Source organism: Bufo bufo, chromosome 11 (genome assembly GCF_905171765.1).
Source record: "Bufo bufo chromosome 11, aBufBuf1.1, whole genome shotgun sequence".
NCBI lineage: Eukaryota > Metazoa > Chordata > Amphibia > Anura > Bufonidae > Bufo > Bufo bufo.
The window spans coordinates 35,645,740-35,668,358 of NC_053399.1; the positions used below are offsets into that span (position 1 = coordinate 35,645,740).

Below are 22,619 nucleotides of genomic sequence, written 5' to 3' on the forward strand. Positions count from 1 at the left end.
CTGCCGCCGCCCAGCGCGTCCCTCCAGCCCGCCCATCTCCAGCTGAAGCGATCCTCTCCGTGCGCGTCTCTGTTCTGCGCATGCGCAGTGAATGTCTGATCGCTTCCCTGCTCAGACATCTCCACTGCGCCTGTTCCTCGGAGCACTATGACGTCATCGGCGCAGGCGCAGTGGAGATGTCTGAGCAGGGAAGCGATCAGACATTCACTGCGCATGCGCCGAATACGAGGAGCATCGCATTCCGGAGGAGATGGGCGGGCTGGAGGGACGCGCTGGGCGGCGGCAGTTTGTTAAGGTAGACGGAGCCTCTAGGTGCTAATCACGCCCCCATAGCACCTAGAGGCTCATTTGCATATCTATATAAGTTATTTTTTTAGCTAAACGGCAGGACAATAAGCTCTTATATTAGGATGGTTAGATAAAGCAGACACTAGCGGATCGCTAGTGTCTGAAAGCTAAATAGGTGAAACAAAGTGATAGAAACCCTTTAATGAACAGATCCATGCAATTCTGAAACATGTATTCTTATGACTCTATGATGTGGCATTCCATTATTATTCCTACTAGAAATTATAAATGAATTACTAGCAGTTTGCAGTGTAGGTCCAGATGGGTTTTACCAGTTGGGCGTGTGCAGCATTGATTGGACAATGTCATACCTCCCCCGACTTGTGACACCCAGATGGACCTTTATTACAGACGGCCAGAAGTGCATTCATAAATTTCCACTAGGATTAAAAGAGGAACGGCACAACGTAGTCATAGGAATCGATGCTCCAGAACTGTTCTTACATGAAGGACACAAGTAGTTAGTAAAACAGACATGTCAGGAGCGGTGACGGCTCCTCATTGAACAACCGACCGGTGAGGTGATGATAGTCTGACCCCCACAGATTTAATATTGATGGCCTATTTATGATGGGTCATCAAAATTGAAATATTAAAAAAAAAAAAACATTTTAAACGTTGAGTTCACTCTGTTAGATGCGTGTGTATCACCTAAATAGTAAGTACTGCAGGAAACAATAAGCACATTGTGTCATTTATAAGGTGAACATGAACATGCTGAAGAAAGAGTCTAGAGCATTAAATGTGTCAATGAGATAAACGGAGACATGTCTTATTATTCAGATGAGCTGTGATTACACTCTGAATAGGAAGATGCTCATTATGGGAGATGTGTGCACGGATTGTCCTCATGAGACAGGAGTATATAGGAGTCCTAAACACGCATTGTGCCTCTGTATGTAATGATAGAACCATGAAAGGGGTTGTTTCTGCTGGGTCATATGGACATCAAAGGTGGAAGGGCTGCCCCACGTTTGGAGAACCCATCTATGAACCAGAACTGGGAGCTGCCAGAGTGCCACCCACTGTTGCAGAATCAAGGGATCCATTTGTTTCAGTGGGTGCCGTGTAATGCTATATTCTGAAATGGCTGGATTATACCGTAAAATGCAAAAATCTCAGCATACTAATCTTCTGGGGCATCATCTAATTATCTGAACTCTAGCTTACAAAATCCAGTAGTCCACCTGTAATTTGGTCCTGTGATACTTTTTAAGGTAGTCTCCTCAAGAATTTCAGGGCCCCATACAGGTTAGGCTACTTTCACACTTGCGGCAGAGGATTCGGCAGGCAGTTCTGTCGCCGGAACTGCCTGCCGGATCCGGGAATCCGGACGCAAACTGATGGCATTTGTCAGACAAATACATTGAAATACCAGATCCGTCTCTCCGGTGTCATCCGGAAAAACGGACCCGCTATTAATTTTTTTTTGCCTTTTTAAAGATCTGCGCATGCGCAGATCGGAAAGCCGGTTCCGTTTTGCCAGAACACTTAATGCCGGATCCGGCACTAATACACTTCAATGTAAATGAATGCCGGCATTCCGGCAAGTGTTCAGGATTTTTGGCCGGAGAGAAAACTGCAGCATGCTGCTGTATTTTCTCCGTCCAAAAAACGTAAGAGGCACGGAACTGATGCCTCCTGAACGGATTGCTCTCCATTCAGAATGCATTAGGATAAAACTGATCAGTTTGCAGGATGCTTAAAAGCTGCAGAAAGTGGCGTCATCTTATATAAAGCATCGCCTGTACATATAGTGCTGCACCTGCTGACAGAACATCATATTCACCCTGCTCTAGTAATGGCTTTGGGACCGGAAGCTATTGGCATTATGCTATCATAGTGTTCAGCCATAATTACCATGGTACTTTTATTTTTTTCTGTAGCTGCTTTATGTTGTATTTTTATCACCTTTTAGATTTAGCACATGGTGCCAAGTAATATTTGCCAACATAAGAAAACGGTCTCCAAAGACACTCGGCTGGACATGGATGTCTTCATGCCAGACAGTGACATTCAGGCAGATTTACTACTCCTATAGATGGCGGTAAGCTTAGCCCGGCTGTCTAGACCTGCACCAGCTATACCACAGGGGCTCAGGCTGGATGATAAATCTGGTGCAGGGAGAGACACTTTTCTCTTATTCTGTACCAGCTAATGGTTGGCTTAGGCCTCCTGCACACGGCCGTAGGTGTCCCGTGCCCGTGCTACTGACCGCATATGCAGACCCGCAATACACAGGTGGCGTTCTGTGGGCATTCCGCATCACGGATGCGGACCCATTCACTTCAATGGGTACGCAAATCCAGAGATGCAGAATGCTGCGGGACGGAAGCACGGAACGGAACCCTACGGGAGTGCTTCTCTTGGGTTTCGTCCCGTACTTCCGTTCCGCAAAAAGATAGGACATGTTCTATCTTTTTGCGGAACGGGTTGATCGCGGACCCATTAAAGTGAATGGGTCCGCGATCCGCTGCGCCTGCCCCACGGTCGGTGTTCGTGCATTGCAGCCCGCAGCACGGCCACGGGGCGCACACGTTCGTGTGCAGGAGGCCTTAATCTGAGAAAGAATTTTCGACCAGAATTGTGGCGCAATTTTGTCACAAAATGTTGCATCTTAGGCCATGCCCTTTGCCCCAACCTCTTTTCAAGTCAAAAATTGGAGAAGCTCTAGTTACGCAAATTTGCACCACTTTGTAGACAGATTCTTGGTAAATCTTGGTCATTGGTTGCATCTACTGAAGTTGTCCCAGCGTGAAGATACTGTGCAGATCTCAATGCATTTGAGTGTGTTTCTAATCTGTTAAACGTTATGCTAGAACTCAAGATAATCTTTTTGGAACCAAGTGGGGTAAAAATTAACTAAATCAAGTACAAGTCAAAAGTGGAGTAGAAAGCCTGCCTAATGATTGGTTTGGTTTATCTGAAGCTGATTTGATGGGTCTGCTGATGTTCTGCTATGTATGGAGACAGTGAATTCTGTAGACATCCATACTACAGTAATACTCTAGACAAGAAGTACAACCTCAAAATAATTCACTTGCCATACTTCTTAGCAGGTTCACTTAACAATAAGAAGACTACAAAGTATTTCTCTGCTGGGACCACCAGTGATCAGCCGTAATCTGTGGGGGAACCTGTTGGTAACCATTCAGTTTCCCTGCAGCGCCACCACAGGGGAGATGTAGCATTACACAGTGTCCTTTCAGATCAAGGGGTTGGGAAAAAGCCACTACACTTTGAACAGTGATCGTGGGGGTGCGGGGTGTCGGACCTTCTTTGATTAGATATTAATGACCTATCCTGAGGACAGGTTATCAATATCAGGAGCCTAGAAAACCCCTTTAAATTGCTATATAAGACCAACACCCTACTCTGTTAGCATTGCTCATACGCATGCTCCTTGTGGTAGAGTATAAAGCAACCCTGAGCGTGCAGGCAGGTTGTTCAGCTCGCAGCCCACAGACTGGATGCAGCTCTCATTGTGACTGCAGGCCATGAGTGCGCAGGAGTGGAATATAGTATGAAGGATCAACATGGAAGAGACTGGAGGAGGGAGGCTGGTGAAGGGGGATCTTGGCAGATGGATGCGGAGGGCAGGCAGCAGCTTTTATGAGCCTTATGGGTCTCTGTGATTGAACGCTCCTTATTTTCTGACTCTTTACTACAAGATGGACTATTCGGAAAAAGGGGTGCATTGTGCTTACAGCTCTTTTGTAAGGGATTTATTGTTCCTGTGTTAATAAGGCTACGTGCACACGACCGTATGTGTTTTGCGTTTTCCAAATTGTGGATCCACAAAAAAAAACTGATTACATCCGTTTTTTTTTTTGTTTTTTTTTGCGGATCCATTGTAACAATACCTAAAACGGACAAAAATAGGACATGTTCTATTTTTTTTTGCGGGGCTACTGAACGGACATACTAAAGCGGGTCCGCATCCTATCTGCAAAAAAAACGGAACGGATACGGAAACAAACAACGTTCATGTGCATGAGGGTGTGAAATTCAGCTTCTATGTCTATAAGCAATCTATTGCAGAGCGTCACCGCAGATTTACCCGGCCCGTATAGCTGCCGATTATCACGAAGGAAGCGCTCCTTCCCGATAATTGGCCGCTCGTTCAGTGGGGGTGAAGCGCTGCATTTACATGTGGCGATCACCTCCACAGTATGAGGACGAGCGATCGCGACTGCTGCATCGTTTCTGGGCAGCAGATCGCCGTTTAGACAGCACGGTCTGCTGCCCAAAAAACGTGCAAGCAAGTAAATTGTCGAACGACTGTTTCACCCGATGAACAAGCGTTTCACTTGTTCGTCGGGTGATCGGCAGATTATCAAGAAGAAGCGTTTGTTTCTGAAAATCTGCCCGACAATCGTAATAGTAAACCTGCCATTAAAGAGGGGGTCTGGTTAACAAAATCATTGTCCATATGCCCTATATGTGACCTGCTCAGGACACCCTCTGTCAGGGCAGATTTATGTGGTCCGATACACACGGCAATGTTCGGGAATGAACCGGTCATGCCTGCTCATTGAGGCTGAGTTCACATCACCATTTAGCTTTCCGTTCTTCTGATCCGTCAGAAGAAGAGAGAGAGGGGGAAAAAAAACAGGATCCTGTAAAAAACTACTGCATTTTTCCCCATCTAAAACGGATCTGAGACGGAAATGGCTCAAACAGATGACAACTGATGCAACAGGATAGGTTTTTTTACAGGATCTTGTGCAATCCTATGCATAAGACTTCGTTCACATCACCGTTCAGCCTTTAGGGGCAGGAAAACGGAAAGGGCGGATTCGGCACATAACTGAGCCGAAAGGCTATGGCTACGGTGTGGCTATGACATAGTTGCCCATTTATTTTAATGAAATAAGGCCACTGCAAAGGACCTGTATGGCGGGACTAAACTTCAGGAGTATCACCAGGGGCTGAAACCACAGGTGGGCTGATTTTAGAGAAATATTCTAGAAATGCCAAAGCCAGGGATACCTATTTAAGTAGAGTCTGCCATTACATTTCCCACAGAGGTTTTCATCCATTTACGATCAGAAATACGCTTATATTAGACGTATTTCTGGCACAGATGGCTGCACAAAGGTTAATTGCGCCTCAATCTACGACTTTTGATTGCTCACGCCAGGTCTAAAAAAAGTGGACGTGGGCACGGAACGGAGGCCCGTCTTATTCAACATTTTCTACGCCTGTTTTATGTAAATGTAAGACAGCTAGGAAGCCGGCTCTGGATACGTCGAAGTTGTGTGGAGGCCAGCGTAGCCTCTACGTAATTTCGGCAGATCCACCGCCAGCGCAGGGGCTTATTAAGCGCGGCATCTAAAATGCCGGTCCTACTAAATGACCCCCCCGAAAAATGGATCCCAACTAGGGATACATTCTGACAAGTACTTATATTTATGAGCAAGCTTTGTGTCTTCATCATCCGTCTAAAACAGGCTTCCTCAAACTGCGGCCCTCCAGCTGTTGCAAAACTACAACTCCCAGCATGCCCGAACAGCCTACAGGTATCAGCCTACAGCAGGGCATTGTGGGAGTTTTACAACAGCTGGAGGGCCGCAGTTTGAGGATGCCTGGTCTAAAAGAACATTATCAGACTTAAGCCTTGTAATATAAGTGTTGAGCCGCGTTCCCTTTTTCTCTCCCATTTTTCTTTGTGACCTCTTTTGTGCCTTTTGCTGTTAATTTGTATCAGTGACATCATTGCTTCTTGTGAAGAGCTGTGACAGAACAGATAGGCCAAAAATACACAGTGACTAACGGAATCCTCTGTATCCCACCACCTACTTTCCCCGGTAATGACTGTCTTGTAGAGAACAGAGAGGGGGAAGACTGGAATAAACAGATCAACATGCAAATGATCACTGACTGAGCTGGGATTCTACATATCCATTTAGATGCAAAATTTCAAAATACTATTGGAAATATAAATATGAATATAAAGCTTTATTATTTCAAATTTTTATAGGTGTATTTCCAGAAATATTAAAGGGGTTGTACGGGTTCAGAGCCGAACCCGGACATATCCCCTTTTTCACCCAGGCAGCCCCTCTGATATAAATCGCGCAGGGCAAGGGCTACTTGTTTATATTTTTTACATTGCTAGGTGGAGGCTTCCGCCTAGCAGTGTCCCCGGTGACGTCACCGGCACTAATGGTCGAGTTTTAGAGGATTGGATGAAGTTGTCGTACGCACATCATGGGGGTGGGTCCCCCGTGAGTCGCTTTTTATGTTGTAGAGTTTTCATCTAGTGTTTTATGAAGTGAAGAATGAGGTACGGGAACAGAGCAGGCTCTTGTCCTATAAAGGCAGAATCATCCATGTGCAAGACTTGCATGCCAATAACTTCAGCTTTCTATTGATCTTTACTCTGCTTTCTTCTCTTCTATCCAGGAAAGGTCTCTGGACTGCAGTTTATAGGTCGTGGATACAACCTTACAGTTTCTCAAGGACATGAAGCCAAACTGAACTGCAGTTTATTAGGGATGGAGATGCCAGACATCCAGTGGCTGAAGGATGGCATCGTAGTGCAGACTGTTGACCAGATGTTCATTCCAGTGATGGAAGATCATTGGATCAGCTTCCTCAGGTGCAGTATCTGGTCCTAGCTTCTCCTGGAAAATAATGACTTGTATATTATTAATACATGTAAGCAGATGATACTAATCTCTCCTTATATAGGCACTGGCTTACCCATGCCAGGAGAAGTATGCAGCTGCCCCAAATGGCGCGGACAAGGTATTCAGTATCCTTAGAGTAGATGGAAATACAGACGAGATCGATTACACTGGAGGGTTCACTATAAAGCCTTTCCGTACAATATGTACCATAGTAGGCATGCTGTGTCACATTACAGTTTTCTGCCTAAACTTCTATGTCCTGTCCATTGATTCCTAGGATAAGACAAGATACCGGAGACGTTACCATACTCCAGTTCCTAATATGATGAAGGGTAACACATAGGGCACGTTTTTTCGAAAGTACTAATACATAGACATTACCTTGATTTCAACAGGCAACACGTAATGCGTTTACCTGTGATAGCTCGGCAGGAGGATTGAACTTTTGCTGCCTGCTTCCTTTATAGATCAGGGCCAAATGCTCGGGGCCACAGCCGGATGCGTGCCCATTCATTTCAATGGGTCTGCAAATCCAGAGATGCGGAACGGAACACTATTGAAACACTACGGAGTGCTTTCTGGGGTTCCGTTCCATGCCTCTGCACCGCAAAAAGATAGAACATGCTCTATCTTTTTGCGGAACGGAGGGATCGCGGACCTATTCAAGTGAATGGGTCTGCGATCCCCATGCGCCTGCCTCACAGAAGGTGCCCGTGCATTGCGAACTGCGCTGGGACACCAACGTTCGTGTGAATGAGCCCTTAAAGTGACCTTCCGTCTCTGATTATTTCAGCTATTAACGAAGAGGTCTTAGAACCGCTACAGTGCACAGAAGAAACTTATAAGGAGTCTACGAGTTTGTTCTATCATGGATGTATCTGGTGCATCTGTATTTAGGAAATATAACATACCTTTCCATAGTCGTTAAAGAGGTATTCCGGTTATAACAAGTTAACAACTCTCCAATCAGTGGGGGTCCTACCTCTGCGACCCCCGACCGATCACGAGAATACAATGTACAGAATTGTTATTTCACAAAGCATTACAAAGGTTCACTAAAACGGACAAGTCAGGGAAGCTGCACGAGCCTCTTATTTAAAGCTTACGGCCATTGATTTATTATAAGGTCCTGTATGGGATTAGCGAATGAACAGATTCTGTTCTAATGACTGGTCAACCAATGTGTGGAAGGCGAATGTAGGAGAAGCCATCTGTGGGACGCAGAGTCTCGGCAGATATATTATTATGCTTTAATAGTACAGCGCAGTGTTGATAATGTTATATCCCATTTGAGAGTCTTTTACACGATGATGTACAGCTTCCTGCATATCATATGAGCATTCCGCAAGGCCGGCAGTTTACAAAGAAAAATTATCTCTGAAGCCAGGCGATGAAAAGAGCAATGAAAACACTGAGCGTCTAAATCCTATGTTGATATTTTCTATACTGAGATGCAGTTATCCTGTAAGTCTGCACAATTAACTCCGTTATACAACTGCATTTTTAGCTTAAAAAACGTGGAGCGTCCAGACGCTGGAAAATACTGGTGCGAAGCGGAAAATAACGGACTGAAGGCGGTGTCAGAGGCCATCGGGATCATGGTGGAAGGTAAGCAGTTATTGATGATGGTCATTTTACTGTATTTATAATACAGCTCTATTTTTGCGCTGGTTTATAGCGGTTCACCCGGTGTCCGTGGATGCCCATTAATTTGCTTTTTATACGTTTTCTTTTATATGTTTAATATTTATTGAAATTGACTGTTCCCCATAGTTCATGATGCATGTTATAGTTAAGAGTACTTCTACCCTTTGTAGTAAGACACACAGGTAGCAGCCAGGGGCAGACTGGGAAATTTAAAGTGGCCCCTGAAAAAAAAAACTTTAATTGGTCCCATGTTATAGGCGGGTCCAGATTGACAGAATGCAGGACCATGGAAGTAGGTGGAGCCAGCAATGCTGTAGTGCAGAACAAAATACCGCCCCAGCAGAACCAAATATCAGAGTGCAGCACAAAATACCGCCCCAGCAGAACCAAATACCACAGTGCAGCACAAAATACCGCCCCAGCAGAACCAAATACCACAGTGCAGCACAAAATACTGCCCAGCAGAACCAAATACCACAGTGCAGCACAAAATACTGCCCAGCAGAACCAAATACCACAGTGCAGCACAATATACTGCCCCAGCAGAACCAAATACCACAGTGCAGCACAATATACTGCCTCAGCAGAACCAAATACCACAGTGCAGCACAATATACTGCCTCAGCAGAACCAAATACCACAGTGCAGCACAATATACTACCTCAGCAGAACCAAATACCACAGTGCAGCACAAAATACCGCCCCCCACAGAACCAAATATCACAGTGCAGCACAAAATACTTCCCCAGCAGAACCAAATACCACAGTGCAGCACAATATACTGCCCCAGCAGAACCAAATACCACAGTGCAGCACAAAATACTGCCATCCGCGCCACAGTATAAAACTATATCATCGTCCAGAGGATGGCAATGCAGTTCAATTCTGGAGGGCACCTGCAGCCACTGACCAGATGCATAAGTGCCTGATGCTCCTAATTTAGATTAGTTAATGCTGAGAGCATTAGATCTTTATGTACGTGGTTGGTGGCCAAGAGGAGGGCTTGGACAGCCCACTATACATCGGCCCACTAGGAAATTTCCCTGGAGGGTCTATGGCCAGTCCACCCATGGTAGCAGCCTCTATCCTTCCAAGGTGCAGCCAAAAACGTTGCCCTTGGAGTGTACATCTAGGTAGAGCATGCAACTTTTTGACGTAATGACCTACATTTCCTAATGCCAAAATTGCCACAGTTTGGTGCATTTTCGAGAATTCCTCTGTGCCTAACTCGCCAGTGGATGTGCCTTAATGGAATATGGAAGTGAGGGTATGTGAGATGCCACATTTTGCTCCAGAATTGTACTGCAATTGTGGTGTAAAATTCTGTCACAAACTAAGCCAACCAATAGTTGGCATAAAGTTGGACAACAGTGTCCAGCCATGCACTAAATTTATTATTCAGCCTGAGCCCGTGAGATAAATCTGGTGAAGGTCTAGACAGCCGGTGTGAGTATACGCCATCTACAGGATTAGTAAATCTGCCTCACTCAGTTGTAACTCAAGGACAAAATGAAATTGTCCTTGTGGATTCTGGTGGAAGATTCATATTGCCCCCTTACAGTGTAAATGGCACCATGCAAATTAAGTGTCAGCTTTGCTCTTCTAGAAAAAATACACAATGGCACAACATAGGGCGTTATCCCAATAAACCCAAAAATGGGTGCGCAATCAAATGTGCTCACTTTGAGGAGTTGCGCTGGGAGCACAACATCCCTGCAGACGTGGAAATTGCTATGGCTGTGGCTTAAGGATTGTGAATTAGCTGGAATTTGAGAGAAAAAATGACTTTGCCAGAGGATCTGGAAGCCTAGTCTCTTTAACAATGGGTTATCCCATGACTAATGTAAAAAATGAAAATCAGACATCATATAGTACATGAAAATCTCTATCTAACAAAGTTAGAACCAGCCCTGTACCTCACATGGATCCAGAGATCTCTCCATTCATTGCTCTGCTAGATTTATATCAATCTGGCAGCTGTAATGACCGGTGACACGCACAGGGAGGGAAAAGGGAAAGCCCTGCCCAAGGGAGAGGGAAAGGTGGTGACCCCTAACTCACCTTGCGGCTGGCACCTGACTGCCCTGACGTCCCTAGACGGGTTCCTCACCCATGCGGCGATCACGTGCCTAAACCCTGGCTTTCCCTAGAATGAGCCCTAGATAGTGAACGGCCGGTGGGATCGCTAGTCCGCACCACTGACACTAAGAGGGAAACACCAGGGAGAGGACAGACAATACAGACAAACACATACACCCAGGTGGGTGACCACAGTAGACCACAAAGGTCCAACAGGGATCCGGAGGGTAGCGTTCTGGACCAACAACCAGAGAACGCAGCAACACAGCTCCAGAGGGTCAGAATAGATGTCCAGGCAGGAAGTTCTATCTCTGGCAACCAGAGAAGTGTGAGAGGGGAATATAAGGAGGTTTGGGAGTGCTGGACAAGGAACAGCTGAGGAGAAGGAGCTACGGATCCCTGAGTGAGCCAAAAGGGTTTGCAAAGCAAACCCAGAAAGCTACCATAAGGAAACAGCCCTATCTTACATAGAGCGCGCAGCCAACCACTGCGACTTCCTGACCCCGGGTATAACGGAGTCAGGCGTGGTTCTAGACACCCTCGTGACAGCAGCTCAAGGTAAGTGTCTTTTCTGCTGCAGTTTTCGGGGCGAGTCTCAGCTCTCCCGATCACAGCTCAGGGGGCGTGTCTCAGCTCTCCCTATCACAGCTCGGGAGACAGTTGAAGGATTAAACTGAGCATGTGCGACCATCTTAGTGAGCCGGACAAAGAAATAAGAAAAAAACAAACAGCAGGTAGCACTGTAAAGATATATTTTATTGAATAGCTCAGCGGCTATACTAAAGTATTCAGATCCAGGTGCTGGTTTGAAAACTGTAGAATATGTTTATTGGGACAACCCCTTTAATTTACAATGTAAAAAGCAACATGTTTTGGGACTGGACTAGACCTTTCATCAGGGCTTTGAAGTCAACAGTTATATTTTATGTATGGACAGCTTTGAAGGGTGTCAAAAAATAACAGGCGATAGGAAAAGCCTCTGTGGGTTCTGAGCTGACGACCAGAGCTTCAGTCAGAAACCATTTTTGACACCTTTTATGCCGTCATTTTACTCGTTGGACAAGGGCATATGTAAAGATTTATTAAGTATGAGTCAGACCTGCATCCTGGGCCTCCAGCAACCTTCCTATAGTCTTCCAACAATGCATGCCATCCCCAGAGCCCAGTCATATCAATCAGCTGAATCACCCACACATTCACCACAGGCCCTCACCACGTGTTTTCATCATCTTCCTCCATTTATCTCCCCTCTCTCCTGCTGGCTCCATCCATCTTTCTTCCTCCCACACAAGAAACCGCTATATATATATATATATATATATATATATATATATATATATATATATATATTTAACCCTGTTATCACCATTTCAGTATTCCTCTCCAACTAGAGCTGCCGGATGTGCTAGGGTGTGAATATATTTCTGATCTCACAGATGGATGATTTGGGTTTATTCCTTTTTTTATAACGGATAATGAAGGCATGGCCTACTTCTCTTTCCATTAGTTTACGAAGCAAGTGATCTAAATCTTCAAGGAGATACGACCATCCGGGTAGCCATTTTTTTATTTTATTTTTTGTAGGTCTATTTCTACGAGCTTATTCAGATGGCCGTATGCTGTCCACAAAAATGCGGATCCGTTTTTTTTGCCGTGGATTAGATGTGGCCACATTCACTTCTATAGGGCCCCTTTCTTCCGCAAAACAAATAAAACATGTCCTATACTTGTCAGTGAAAATCAGGACGTGGCCCCATTGAAGTCTATGGGTATGCAAAAATGCGGACATGCTAAACTGTCCGCCAAAAAAAACGGATCTGCATTTTTGCGGACAGCATATGGCCGTCTGAATGAGCCCTAAGATTTATATCACAATTATAATATATTTCTGCAAATTTCTTTTTATAGTAAACGAATAACAGCTTTGCATCAGATTTTATGATTGGTGCAAAAATTCACATTGGATTGTGTTCACTTAAATATATCCTTTTTTTTTTTCTGAAAAGGCTAGCTGACAACCAATATGGCCTCCGTTCTCAAGGAGCGTCACCAACTATAGCTGGAGTTGTTTTGCTAGGCAGAGGTACAGGGCTGGAGGGTGTATAAATGCACAGCTAAACCGATGCACCAGTCAGCAGCCCAAGAAAGCTTGTCATCCAACTTTACTATTGATCTGTCCGCAGAATTAAAAACTGGTGATTTTCCAACTTGATTGGCCGCCTGCTACTGTATTTTCAGATACTAGTATAATATGACTGTATTCTTTCATTTCATGGTAATGTCTAGGTGTCCCATATTTCACCGTGGAGCCAAAGGACATGGCTGTGTTAAAAAACAACTCCTTTAATATCTCTTGTGCGGCCGTAGGACCACCAGAGCCTCTGACTATTATATGGTGGATGGGCGATTCCCCTGTTGAAAGGAAGCCAGAGAGCTCCCCGTCTGTTCTATCAGTACCAGGTAGGAAACAAAGCTAAGTTCTCTCTTGTTTTATAGCGTAAGTGTCACTTTATTTTAGATTTCTTTAAATTCTATATTCTGAACATGATTATGGGGTCGGCCATCTTCCCTGAGCTGTTGTTAAGCTGTGAGATCTAATGTTAATGTTGGATCCTGTTTTTTTTTAGACAGGTGTTTATATGTCATTGTAATCCTGACTGTGATGATAATGGGATGACTGTTGAAAAGTGAACTGCACAGACCAAAAAATGGTTCTGATTAGAGATGAGCGAAGTAAGCTTCGGAAGCTACATCCAAAGTCGCTTCACTAGAAAATTTGTTATAATACTGTACGGAAATTTATCTCTGTACAGTATTAGAATGTATGGGCTCGGGTGAACTGAAGTAAGTTATTCACGAAGTCGCGTGCGGTAATTTATTATTACAGTAAAAAACCTTGGAACCAAACTCTGCTTCCGTCCGAGGTACCACTCGGAACCGAAGCCGAGTTCGGTTCCAAATTTTGAAGTGGTTTTTCACTGTAATAATCAATTACCGAAGTTACTTACTTCTGCTCATCGGAGCCCATATATTCTAATACTGTACAGAGACTGATCTCCATACAGTATTAGAACAAATTTTTTTGCGAAGCCGCTTCCGATATAGCTTTGCTCATCTCTAGTGCTGATTATTAGGCTTGGTGACCTTAGCAAAAACTGCAGGATTTGGGAATTTTTAAACACCTAGCTGGTGACAAGCTGACCAGAAATTAATAAAAAGTGTGCGCCACAATCTGCACCTGAAACACACCTAATTTAGAAGTATTTTAGCTTGATAAATGACCCCCTTTGTTTTTTCCTGATATAGGACTCCAAATCATCTGCATAGATATCAGTATCCACTGTATGCAGTATCAGCCACCACTATGCAAAGAGTTGGATAGGGAGGTCATGGTGACCGTTTCCTTTTAAGCTTTAGGGTCCTTTTGCTCTTTAGGGTCCTTGCACACATGAATTTTTCTTTGGCATTCTTTACCAGTATAAAAAGCGCCAGAATAAGCTTTGCAGGTTTATTTTTTTTTGCCACCTGTGATATTTGTGGCATCACACATGGTGTGGCTTACCACTGGCATTTTCTTCATGGCATCTTTCCTTTATAGAGAAGGTGTTGTTAAAATCTCTAGAAAAATGCCAACGAGTCCTGCATGCTGCAAGAAAGACAAAAAATACCACTTAATGAACAAACACGCCTGTAGTAAAAAATAAATAAATGTTTGCATGTCCTGCATTTCATATTTCCCATAGACCCACAGACCCTCCTCCGGAGCTGGGTTTTTTACTTTAAAGGGGTTCCCCGGGAATTAAGAAAATGAAAATAATTAAATATTACTTTATTACAAATATGTTCTCAAATACCTTTCATTAGTTATAATGGCTCGTTGTGTCTAGGGAGCATTCATTAGGAGAAATAAAATGGCTGCCGTCCTTTTAGTGCACATAAAACCTGTCCTAATCACACAGGAGGACAAGTTACTTCAAGACACTGAACTAAAGAGCTGCCTCACCCTCCTCTCTGCTCTGCTTGTCAGGGATTATGATCCTGAATACAGATAATACAATCTTTAGCTGAATCTCTGTAGGAATGGAGTTCATGAGGAGACATGAAGGACAAAGAGGAGGTGGGGGTGAGGCTAATGAGTAGCAGCACTTGTATGCAGTCTCCATTACCACAGTCTGTCCTCTGTACTTCATGTCTCCTCATGAATAGGGATGAGCGAATCGACTTCGGATGAAACATCCGAAGTCGATTCGCATAAAACTTTGTTCTAATACTGTACGGAGCTCCACTTGGAACCAAACTCTGGTTTGGTTCCAAGTGGTACCTTGGAACCGAACCCAAGTTTGGTTAATGTTTTTTTACAGTACAAATTAATTTATGAGGTTGTTGCCTGAAGTCTCGTGAGACTTCGCAAAGCAATAACTTTGGCTCATCAGAGCCCATACATTCTAATACTGTACGGAGCTCCTGTTCCGTACAGTATTAGAACAAAGTTTATGCGAATCGACTTCGGATGTTTCATCTGAAGTCAATTCTCTCATCCCTACTCATGCACTCTATTCCCACAGAGATTCCGGATCATAATCCCTAAGGCTGGGTTCAGACCTGAGCGTCTTTGATATGCGCGTTTAACGCGCGTTTTTGACGAGCGTTTTTTGCAATAGTAAACGCGCGTTTGACGCGCGTTTGTGTGATTGACTGCAATGTCCTATGGCCACAAACGCGCGTCAAAACGCCCCAAAGAAGCTCAAGTACTTGTTTGAGCGTAGGGCGTTTTACAGCGCGTTTTTTAGCGCTGTAAAACGCTCAAGTGAGAACCAGGGCCATAGGGAAGCATTGGTTTTCATGTGTTGAGCGTTTTACAGCGCGTTTGAACGCGCTGTAAAACGCTCAAGTGTGAACCCAGCCTAACAAGCAGAGAGGAGGATGAGGCAGCTCTTTAGCTTACTGTTGTGAAGTAACTTGTCCTGCTGTGTGATTAGGACAGGTTTTGTCTGTACTAAAAGGACAGCGGCCATTTTATTTCCCCTGATGATAGCTCCCTAGACAAAACAAGCCATTAAAGCTAATGAAAGGTATTTGGGAAAATATTTATAATAAAGTAATATTTAAGTATTTTCATTTTCTTAATTCCTGGAGAACCCCATTTAAAGTGCCAAAAACAGCGATGAACAATAAAAAAAACAACAACATTGCAGAACACCCAAAAAATGTGTGAATGCAGCCTGAAAGGGATTCTGTCATCAGATTTAACCCCTCTAACATAAACATATGCTCATGTCCAGACTAATAAGAAGAATCCTAAGCTGGCCTTATTAAACCTCACTGTGGCGCTATTTTCCCAAAAAACAGGTTTTTATAACGTGTCAATCACTTACTTAAGGTGCCCAAGGGGAGGTCCGTTAATACAGGGTCCCCACCCGCACCCCTTACCGTCCGGTGCCCAGCGCCGCCTTCCCTGTCTTCAGCGCCGCCTTCTACAGCTCAGCGCCGCCTTCGCAATCCTCCCCGTCCCTCTGCCAGATCCCGCGCCTGCGCACTAGGCTCAGCTCTAAACTCGGACAACCCCTTTAAGCACACTATTAAATTGACACAATCAGACATCAATCGTGATAGTTAGGCTACTTTCACACTCGCGTTTTGTGCGGATCCGTCATGGATCTGCACAGACGGATACGTTCAGATAATACAACCGTCTGCATCCGTTTGTATTATCTGTAACATAGCCAAGACGGATCCATCTTGAACACCATTAAAAGTAAATGGAGGACGGATCCGTTTTCTATTTCCATAGAAAATGTATCCGTCCCCATTGACTTACATTGTGTGTCAGAACGGATCCGTTTGGCTCAGTTTCGTCAGATGGACACCAAAACGTGTCCGCCTCCAAAGCGGAATGGAGACAGAACGGAGGCAAACTGATGGATTCTGAGCGGATCCTTATCCATTCAGAATGCATTAGGGCAAAACTGATCCGTTTTGGGCCGCTTGTGAGAGCCCTGAACGGATCTCAGAAACGGAAAGCCAAAACGCCAGTGTGAAAGTAGCCTTACTTGTAAGACCAATATCTTTTTTGTTTATCACTGTGCATTTTATTTCTATTTCAAATGAGTCATTATCAAATGTATTCTGATGAAAAATATTGTGTGTATATCAGTTCAATATACTACAGACAAGCTATGTCTATCGGGAGGGGGGACTTACCAATTGGAAAGTGCTGAATGGCCTACGGTCAATTTAGTCAGTTCCAACCGGTGGTCTGGCGGTTTTCACCCTTTAACTCCTGTACAGGAATCTGACCTTTGCTGCAAGGGAACCTCCAGGTAGCTACCAAGGGAACAGGCAATAGTCGTAGTCAGGAAACAGTCTGAGCCCAGGGCAGGCAGCTGTGCATCAATACGGTAAACAGGCAGAAGTAAGGGCAGGCACAAGAGCGTCAGAGATGGTAAACAGGCAAAGTTCGATACATGGGCAGACAAACAGAAAAGCACACCTTCACTAGGACTAGCAAGCTAGAATACCTAAAGTTCAGACAAAGTCCACCTGGGAAAGGTGCCTTAAATATAAGCAAATGGCCAGCCATAGGATGGAACAGATCTGGGCCCTAGTGATTCAGCGCCAGCGCCTCCCCAGGGAAGCAGAGCAGCAACGGGCATGGGCCTCCACTATTACAACTTGATTGGGATTAAACTGCACCTAAGGCCTAGGAAGAGCCTGCAGTGCTCACCAGAGTGCTGCAGACTTTTCAAACGGCTGATCAGATTAGGTGCTGGGAGTTGGGACGCCCACCAAACAGATATTGGTGACCTATTCTGGGGATAGGTCATCAATATTTTGCTCCCAGGAAAAAAAAACTTTAAGGCCCATTTATACCAGCCATTGACCGGGCAGGTGATCACACTTTTGAGTGCTCATTCCCAATCATTCCCTGTGTATATACAAAAATTTTGATCAGTCGCTGGCAGCAAATTGCTAGTGATGGAACTGCATGAGAATGAATGATCACACTAACGCTTGTTCGGTCAGCACTGAATGCTCACTGTAAATTGAGCTAAAGCGCGTTTGACTTGCTATATCTCCGATCGCTGATCATTACTGGCAGAAAATCGGCGAGTGTAAATAGGCCATTAAAGCAGTTACCGCCAATTGTGGGGTCATGTCATGATGATCAGTATCTCATTCCCATCATGGGCAGTTCTGCTGTAAAACTGTTTTGCCAGAACTGTGGAACAGACCAGTTTTACCTGTATGTCTCTTTTCTGCACAAAAAACAACCTCTCTAAAGTCACAAAAACCCAATCAGGAGTTCATTCTCTGAATTTATCTGTGTATAAACATGCAAATTATGCATAACTGGGGTGGGATAATCCTTTTTAGGTCATCCATATCCAATCAGTGGGGGTCCAGCACCCGGCACCCCACTGATCAGCTGTTCCCTGCATCCCCCAGTGGTAGAACTAGCACTTTTCTTGAAGCTAGAAGCATAGCTCCATTCAAAGTTTAGCGACTGTTCCCGGTTACATTCCCTTGAATTGGAGCTGAGTTGTAGTAACCCAGCACGGCCACTACATATTCAATGGCGCTGTGCTTCCTGCTCCTCACTTCAGAGTGTTGACCCCCCCCCACCCCAACGATCAGAGGATAGGTCATCAATATCAAGAGGCCCAGAAATCTCTTTTAAGTACAATTTTTAGTTTTTTACTTACTGGTATTGTTTTTAAATATAATTTTGACCTGAAAACAGTGGAGGTAGTAATGCATCAGGGGCACCTCTGCCAGGAGGGTAACCAGGCACATAAAACCTGAAAACTTACTTCTGGTCCTTTGTTACGGTTTATTCTGCTCTATTTATCCTGTTAACCCCCCCCCCCCCCCAGGATACAGCTGCTCTGTCACATGCAGAAAATAATCATTTGAATGCAGTAAATTAAAAGAGCATCTCCAAATAAAAAGCCCTGGCTATTGTATTAATATAATATACTGGTGAGATAATACAGTTTTTCTTGCATTTTCTTTGTGTTATTTTTATTGATTTTTCACACAAGTAGAAAATGGTGCAGAATTGCAGCTTTATATGTAGAGAAATCGGTTTTCTAGAGATAACCGTTCAGGGTGTAATTACCATAGTGGACTTGGTCGCCAAGTATGAGGACTGGATTAGGTAAGATTACATGTGGTGCTAGTATGACACCCACATAACATATGTATATAAGGGTCTGAGGACTAGGCAGTATTGAGTCGAGAGAGCACTAGGTCTGTTGTCATCTTTAAGCCAATTGTAAGGAAACTATAGCACAAAATCAGTGATGGCATACGGTATTATATGGTCTTATTCACACAGTCAGTGATTATTGTGAGCCAAAACCAGGAGCAGGTCAAAAACACAGAACGGGAGCAGATCTTATCCCTGTGTAGCCTCACAATCACTGATGGAAATCACTGACCAAATCACCAAGGTGTGAACTAGCCCTAAGGCTGGCCATACACCTGAGAATGAGATAACCGCTTGCCCGTGCAACAGCTGTCCCCCCTGATTCCGACATGCACGTTTGCCTCGGCCAAGTGTGCATGTGTTATGAATGGGAAAGGAAGACCTCTCTGGCGGGCGGATTATCCCCCTGAGAACAGAATGATTGTCCCCCCCAACATCTGTAATCAGGGGAGAGTCGGGAGGCCCCAGATACATGAGTTGGTTGGTGGGTTCAGCTAACATACATCGAATGTGTGCAGCCAGCTTTAAGGGGCTGTACCATGAAAAATATTCTATATTTTTCAAACCAACACCTGGATTGGAATACTTTCGTAGCTGTATGTAATAATTTTTTTTGTATAGTTACTAACCTATTCAATATAAAGTGTCTGTATAGCGCCACCTGCTGTTTGTTCTTTTCCTTATTTTTTGTCCATCTCACTGAGCTGGTCGCACACGCTCAGTTTAAATCTTCACATGTCACCAGCCTTATGTTCTGTTAGAAGCTGTGGCAGTTACAGGGAAAGAGCTGGATAGGAAAGGCACACTGAGAAAGGACACACCCCCTGAGAAAGGACACACCCCCGAGCTGCCAGCGGCAATAAATCTAGCAGAACAATTGGAGCAATGAATGTGGAGATCTCTGGATCCATGTGAGGTACAGGGCTGGTTCTAGCTTTGTTAGAAAGAGATTGTAATGTAATATATGATCTCTGACATCCATCATGGCATAACCCCTTTAAATCTGAGTTAAGCCTCATTCACACATCAGTGTTTTAACACGGTCCGTGGGTCAGTTTTTTTAGCACGGATGCAGGTTCTATTTTGTCTGTGTTCACGGATCCATCACGCCCATTATAGACTATGGGTTCGTGAAAACCACGTATGTCATTCATGTTGCATCCGTGTTTCACGGATCATTAAAAAGAGATTCTTTTGAAAATTATTTTTCAGCTGTGCAGGGTCAGTGAAAGGCCTCATGCACACGGCCGCAAGCCGCGGATCCGCAAAAAACAGAAGCCGCCTGTGTTGCCTTTCGCAATTTGCGGAACGGAACTGGCGCCGGCAATATAAATGCTTATTCTTGTCCGCAAAGCAGGGGCCGCGGAACGGAGCCACGAATGCGGACAGCACACGGAGTGCTGTCCGCATCTTTTATGGCCCCATTGAGGTGAATTGGTCCGCATCCGAGCCGCCAAAACAGCGGCTCGGATGCCGGCCCAAACAACGGTCGTGTGCATGAGGCCAAACACGGATGCAACACGGACAGCAAAAAACGGACACCCCGCCCCAACACGGATCCTTCACGGACAGCTTCACGGATGCATCACTGACGACCTGCTCACGGATTTGAGCACGGGCGTGTGAATGAGGCTTTATACTGTTGTATGCAGTTTTTAATGATGTCATCCACGCCCAAAATCTCTGCACTTATTTTTTTTTTTCATCTGATCCATTGTAGGTGTTTTAAACACAAAAGCTGTGCATCACAGAAACCGAACTACCTATGTGCATATTAGTCTTGACTTTATGTTAGGCCTGGGATACATAGAGACTTTGTAGTGCTGTTATGGATTGCTTTTAACATATTATAGTGACAGCTGCAGCCCACAGTATATTCCACTGGAATGCAGCAAGCTGCAAAAAGTCTGGTCTTACATAGCCCAGGCTTTAGGCCCCTTCCACACGGGTGAGAATTCCTGTGCATGAGGTGAACGCATTGCACCCGCACTGAATTCGGACCCATTCATTTCTATGGGGCTGTGCACATGAGCGGTGATTTTCACGCATCACTTGTGCATTGCGTGAAAATCGCAGCATGCTCTATATTGTGTGTTTTTCACGCAACGCAGGCCCCATAGAAGTGAATGGGGCTGCGTGAAAATCGCAAGCAAGTGCGGATGCGGTGCGATTTTCACGCATGGTTGCTAGGAGACGATCGGGATGGGGACCCGATCATTATTATTTTCCCTTATAAGATGGTTATAAGGGAAAATAATAGCATTCTTAATACAGGATGCTAAGTAAATTAGGGATGGAGGGTTTAAAAAATAATTAAACTCGCCTCATCCACTTGTCCGCGCAGCCGGCTTGTCGTCTTTCTTTTTCTTTGAGGACCTGGGCCATGGTGATGGACCATGTGATGAGCGCAGTGACGTCACCAAAGGTCCTTTTCCTCCCAGGTCCTCAAAGAAGAAGAAAGAAGACAAGCCGGGCTGCAAGAACAAGTGGATGAGGTGAGTTTAATTATTTTATTATTATTATTTTTAACCCCTCCATCCCTAATTTACTTAATACAGAATGCTATTATTTTCCTTTATAACCATGTTATAAGCGAAAATAATCATTTCTACACAACACCTAACCTAAACCCGAACTTCTGTGAAGAAGTCCGGGTTCGGGTCTGGGTACCAAACATGACGATTTTTCTCACGCGTTTGCAAAACGCATTAAAGCGCTTTGCACTCGCGTGGAAAAATCATGCATTTTCCCGCAACACACCCGCATCTTGTCTGGCCCTCACACGCGACGCCCGTGTGAAAGAGGCCTTAGTATTTTTTATTTTCCACTGCTCTCTGCAGCAGCCATATGGACGATTCTGTGTCCAGACAGTGGATAAAAGACTAAGCCCTCTCCCTTCTCCTAGCAGAAAGTAATAGCACAGTGTCAAGCACTGGGAAACCCCTTAATACATTAAAATGTAACTGTCGTTTTTAGTTTTTTTTGTAATCTGTAGGGGCAGTGATATTGAACACTTTTGTAATATACTTCAATTACTGAAATCATTTGGCCCATTTTGAGCTTTAGCAACGCTCCTCTGTCTTCAGTTTACATAACACGGTCAGTGTTGAGCAAGTCTCCACAGCTATGTAAACAGAAGACAGAGGAGCGTTGCTAAGGTTCAAAATGGCCCACTTTAGAGCTATTTTCGAATCGAAATTTACAATTTCAGTAATTAAAGTATATTACAAAAATGATCAGTATCACTGCTCCTATACATTACAAAAATAAAATAATAAAAAAAATGACAATTACACTTTAAATGTGAATTGGATGAATACTTCGTAAACTGTAAATCTCCTAGCACAACAGGATAGAAGGGAAAGCTTGCACTTTGTTGCCTTGAGCTTTTACTTGAACTCTTCCAGTCTATACATTACATATTAGTGGCATAATTAAATTATTTTAGATTGAGACTTGGGTATATGACCTATTGCGTAAAATGTTTTGTTCATGTTTTTCACAATCGAGCCAGACTTGTTTAGCGTTTAAAATATGTGGGTGCCGAGTTCACACCACGACACAATGGAAGACTTTGGATAGAATCCATTGTTCTGCTCTGTTGAGCAAACAGGACAATGGACGTTAATTCAATGGCTCAAAATCCATTGTTTGGGTTGTTTGTGTGCGCTGGTGATTACATGTGCTGAATAAATATATTT

The 22,619-nt window shown here is 44.3% G+C and overlaps 1 protein-coding gene across 2 annotated transcripts in view; it reads left to right on the forward strand.

The window, feature by feature from the left end:
* TYRO3 (TYRO3 protein tyrosine kinase) overlaps positions 1 to 22,619 on the forward strand; it is a 141,536-nt gene that overhangs the window by 33,158 nt on the left and 85,759 nt on the right. For both annotated transcript variants that reach the window (XR_005774813.1, XM_040411726.1), the window contains exons 2-4: positions 6,757 to 6,952; positions 8,491 to 8,591; positions 12,996 to 13,169. Coding sequence is in view for 1 of the 2 variants with exons in the window: in XM_040411726.1 (XP_040267660.1) it covers positions 6,757 to 6,952; positions 8,491 to 8,591; positions 12,996 to 13,169 (471 nt within the window). In the remaining variant the exon portion in view is untranslated. The remainder of the gene's footprint in view (positions 1 to 6,756; positions 6,953 to 8,490; positions 8,592 to 12,995; positions 13,170 to 22,619) is intronic.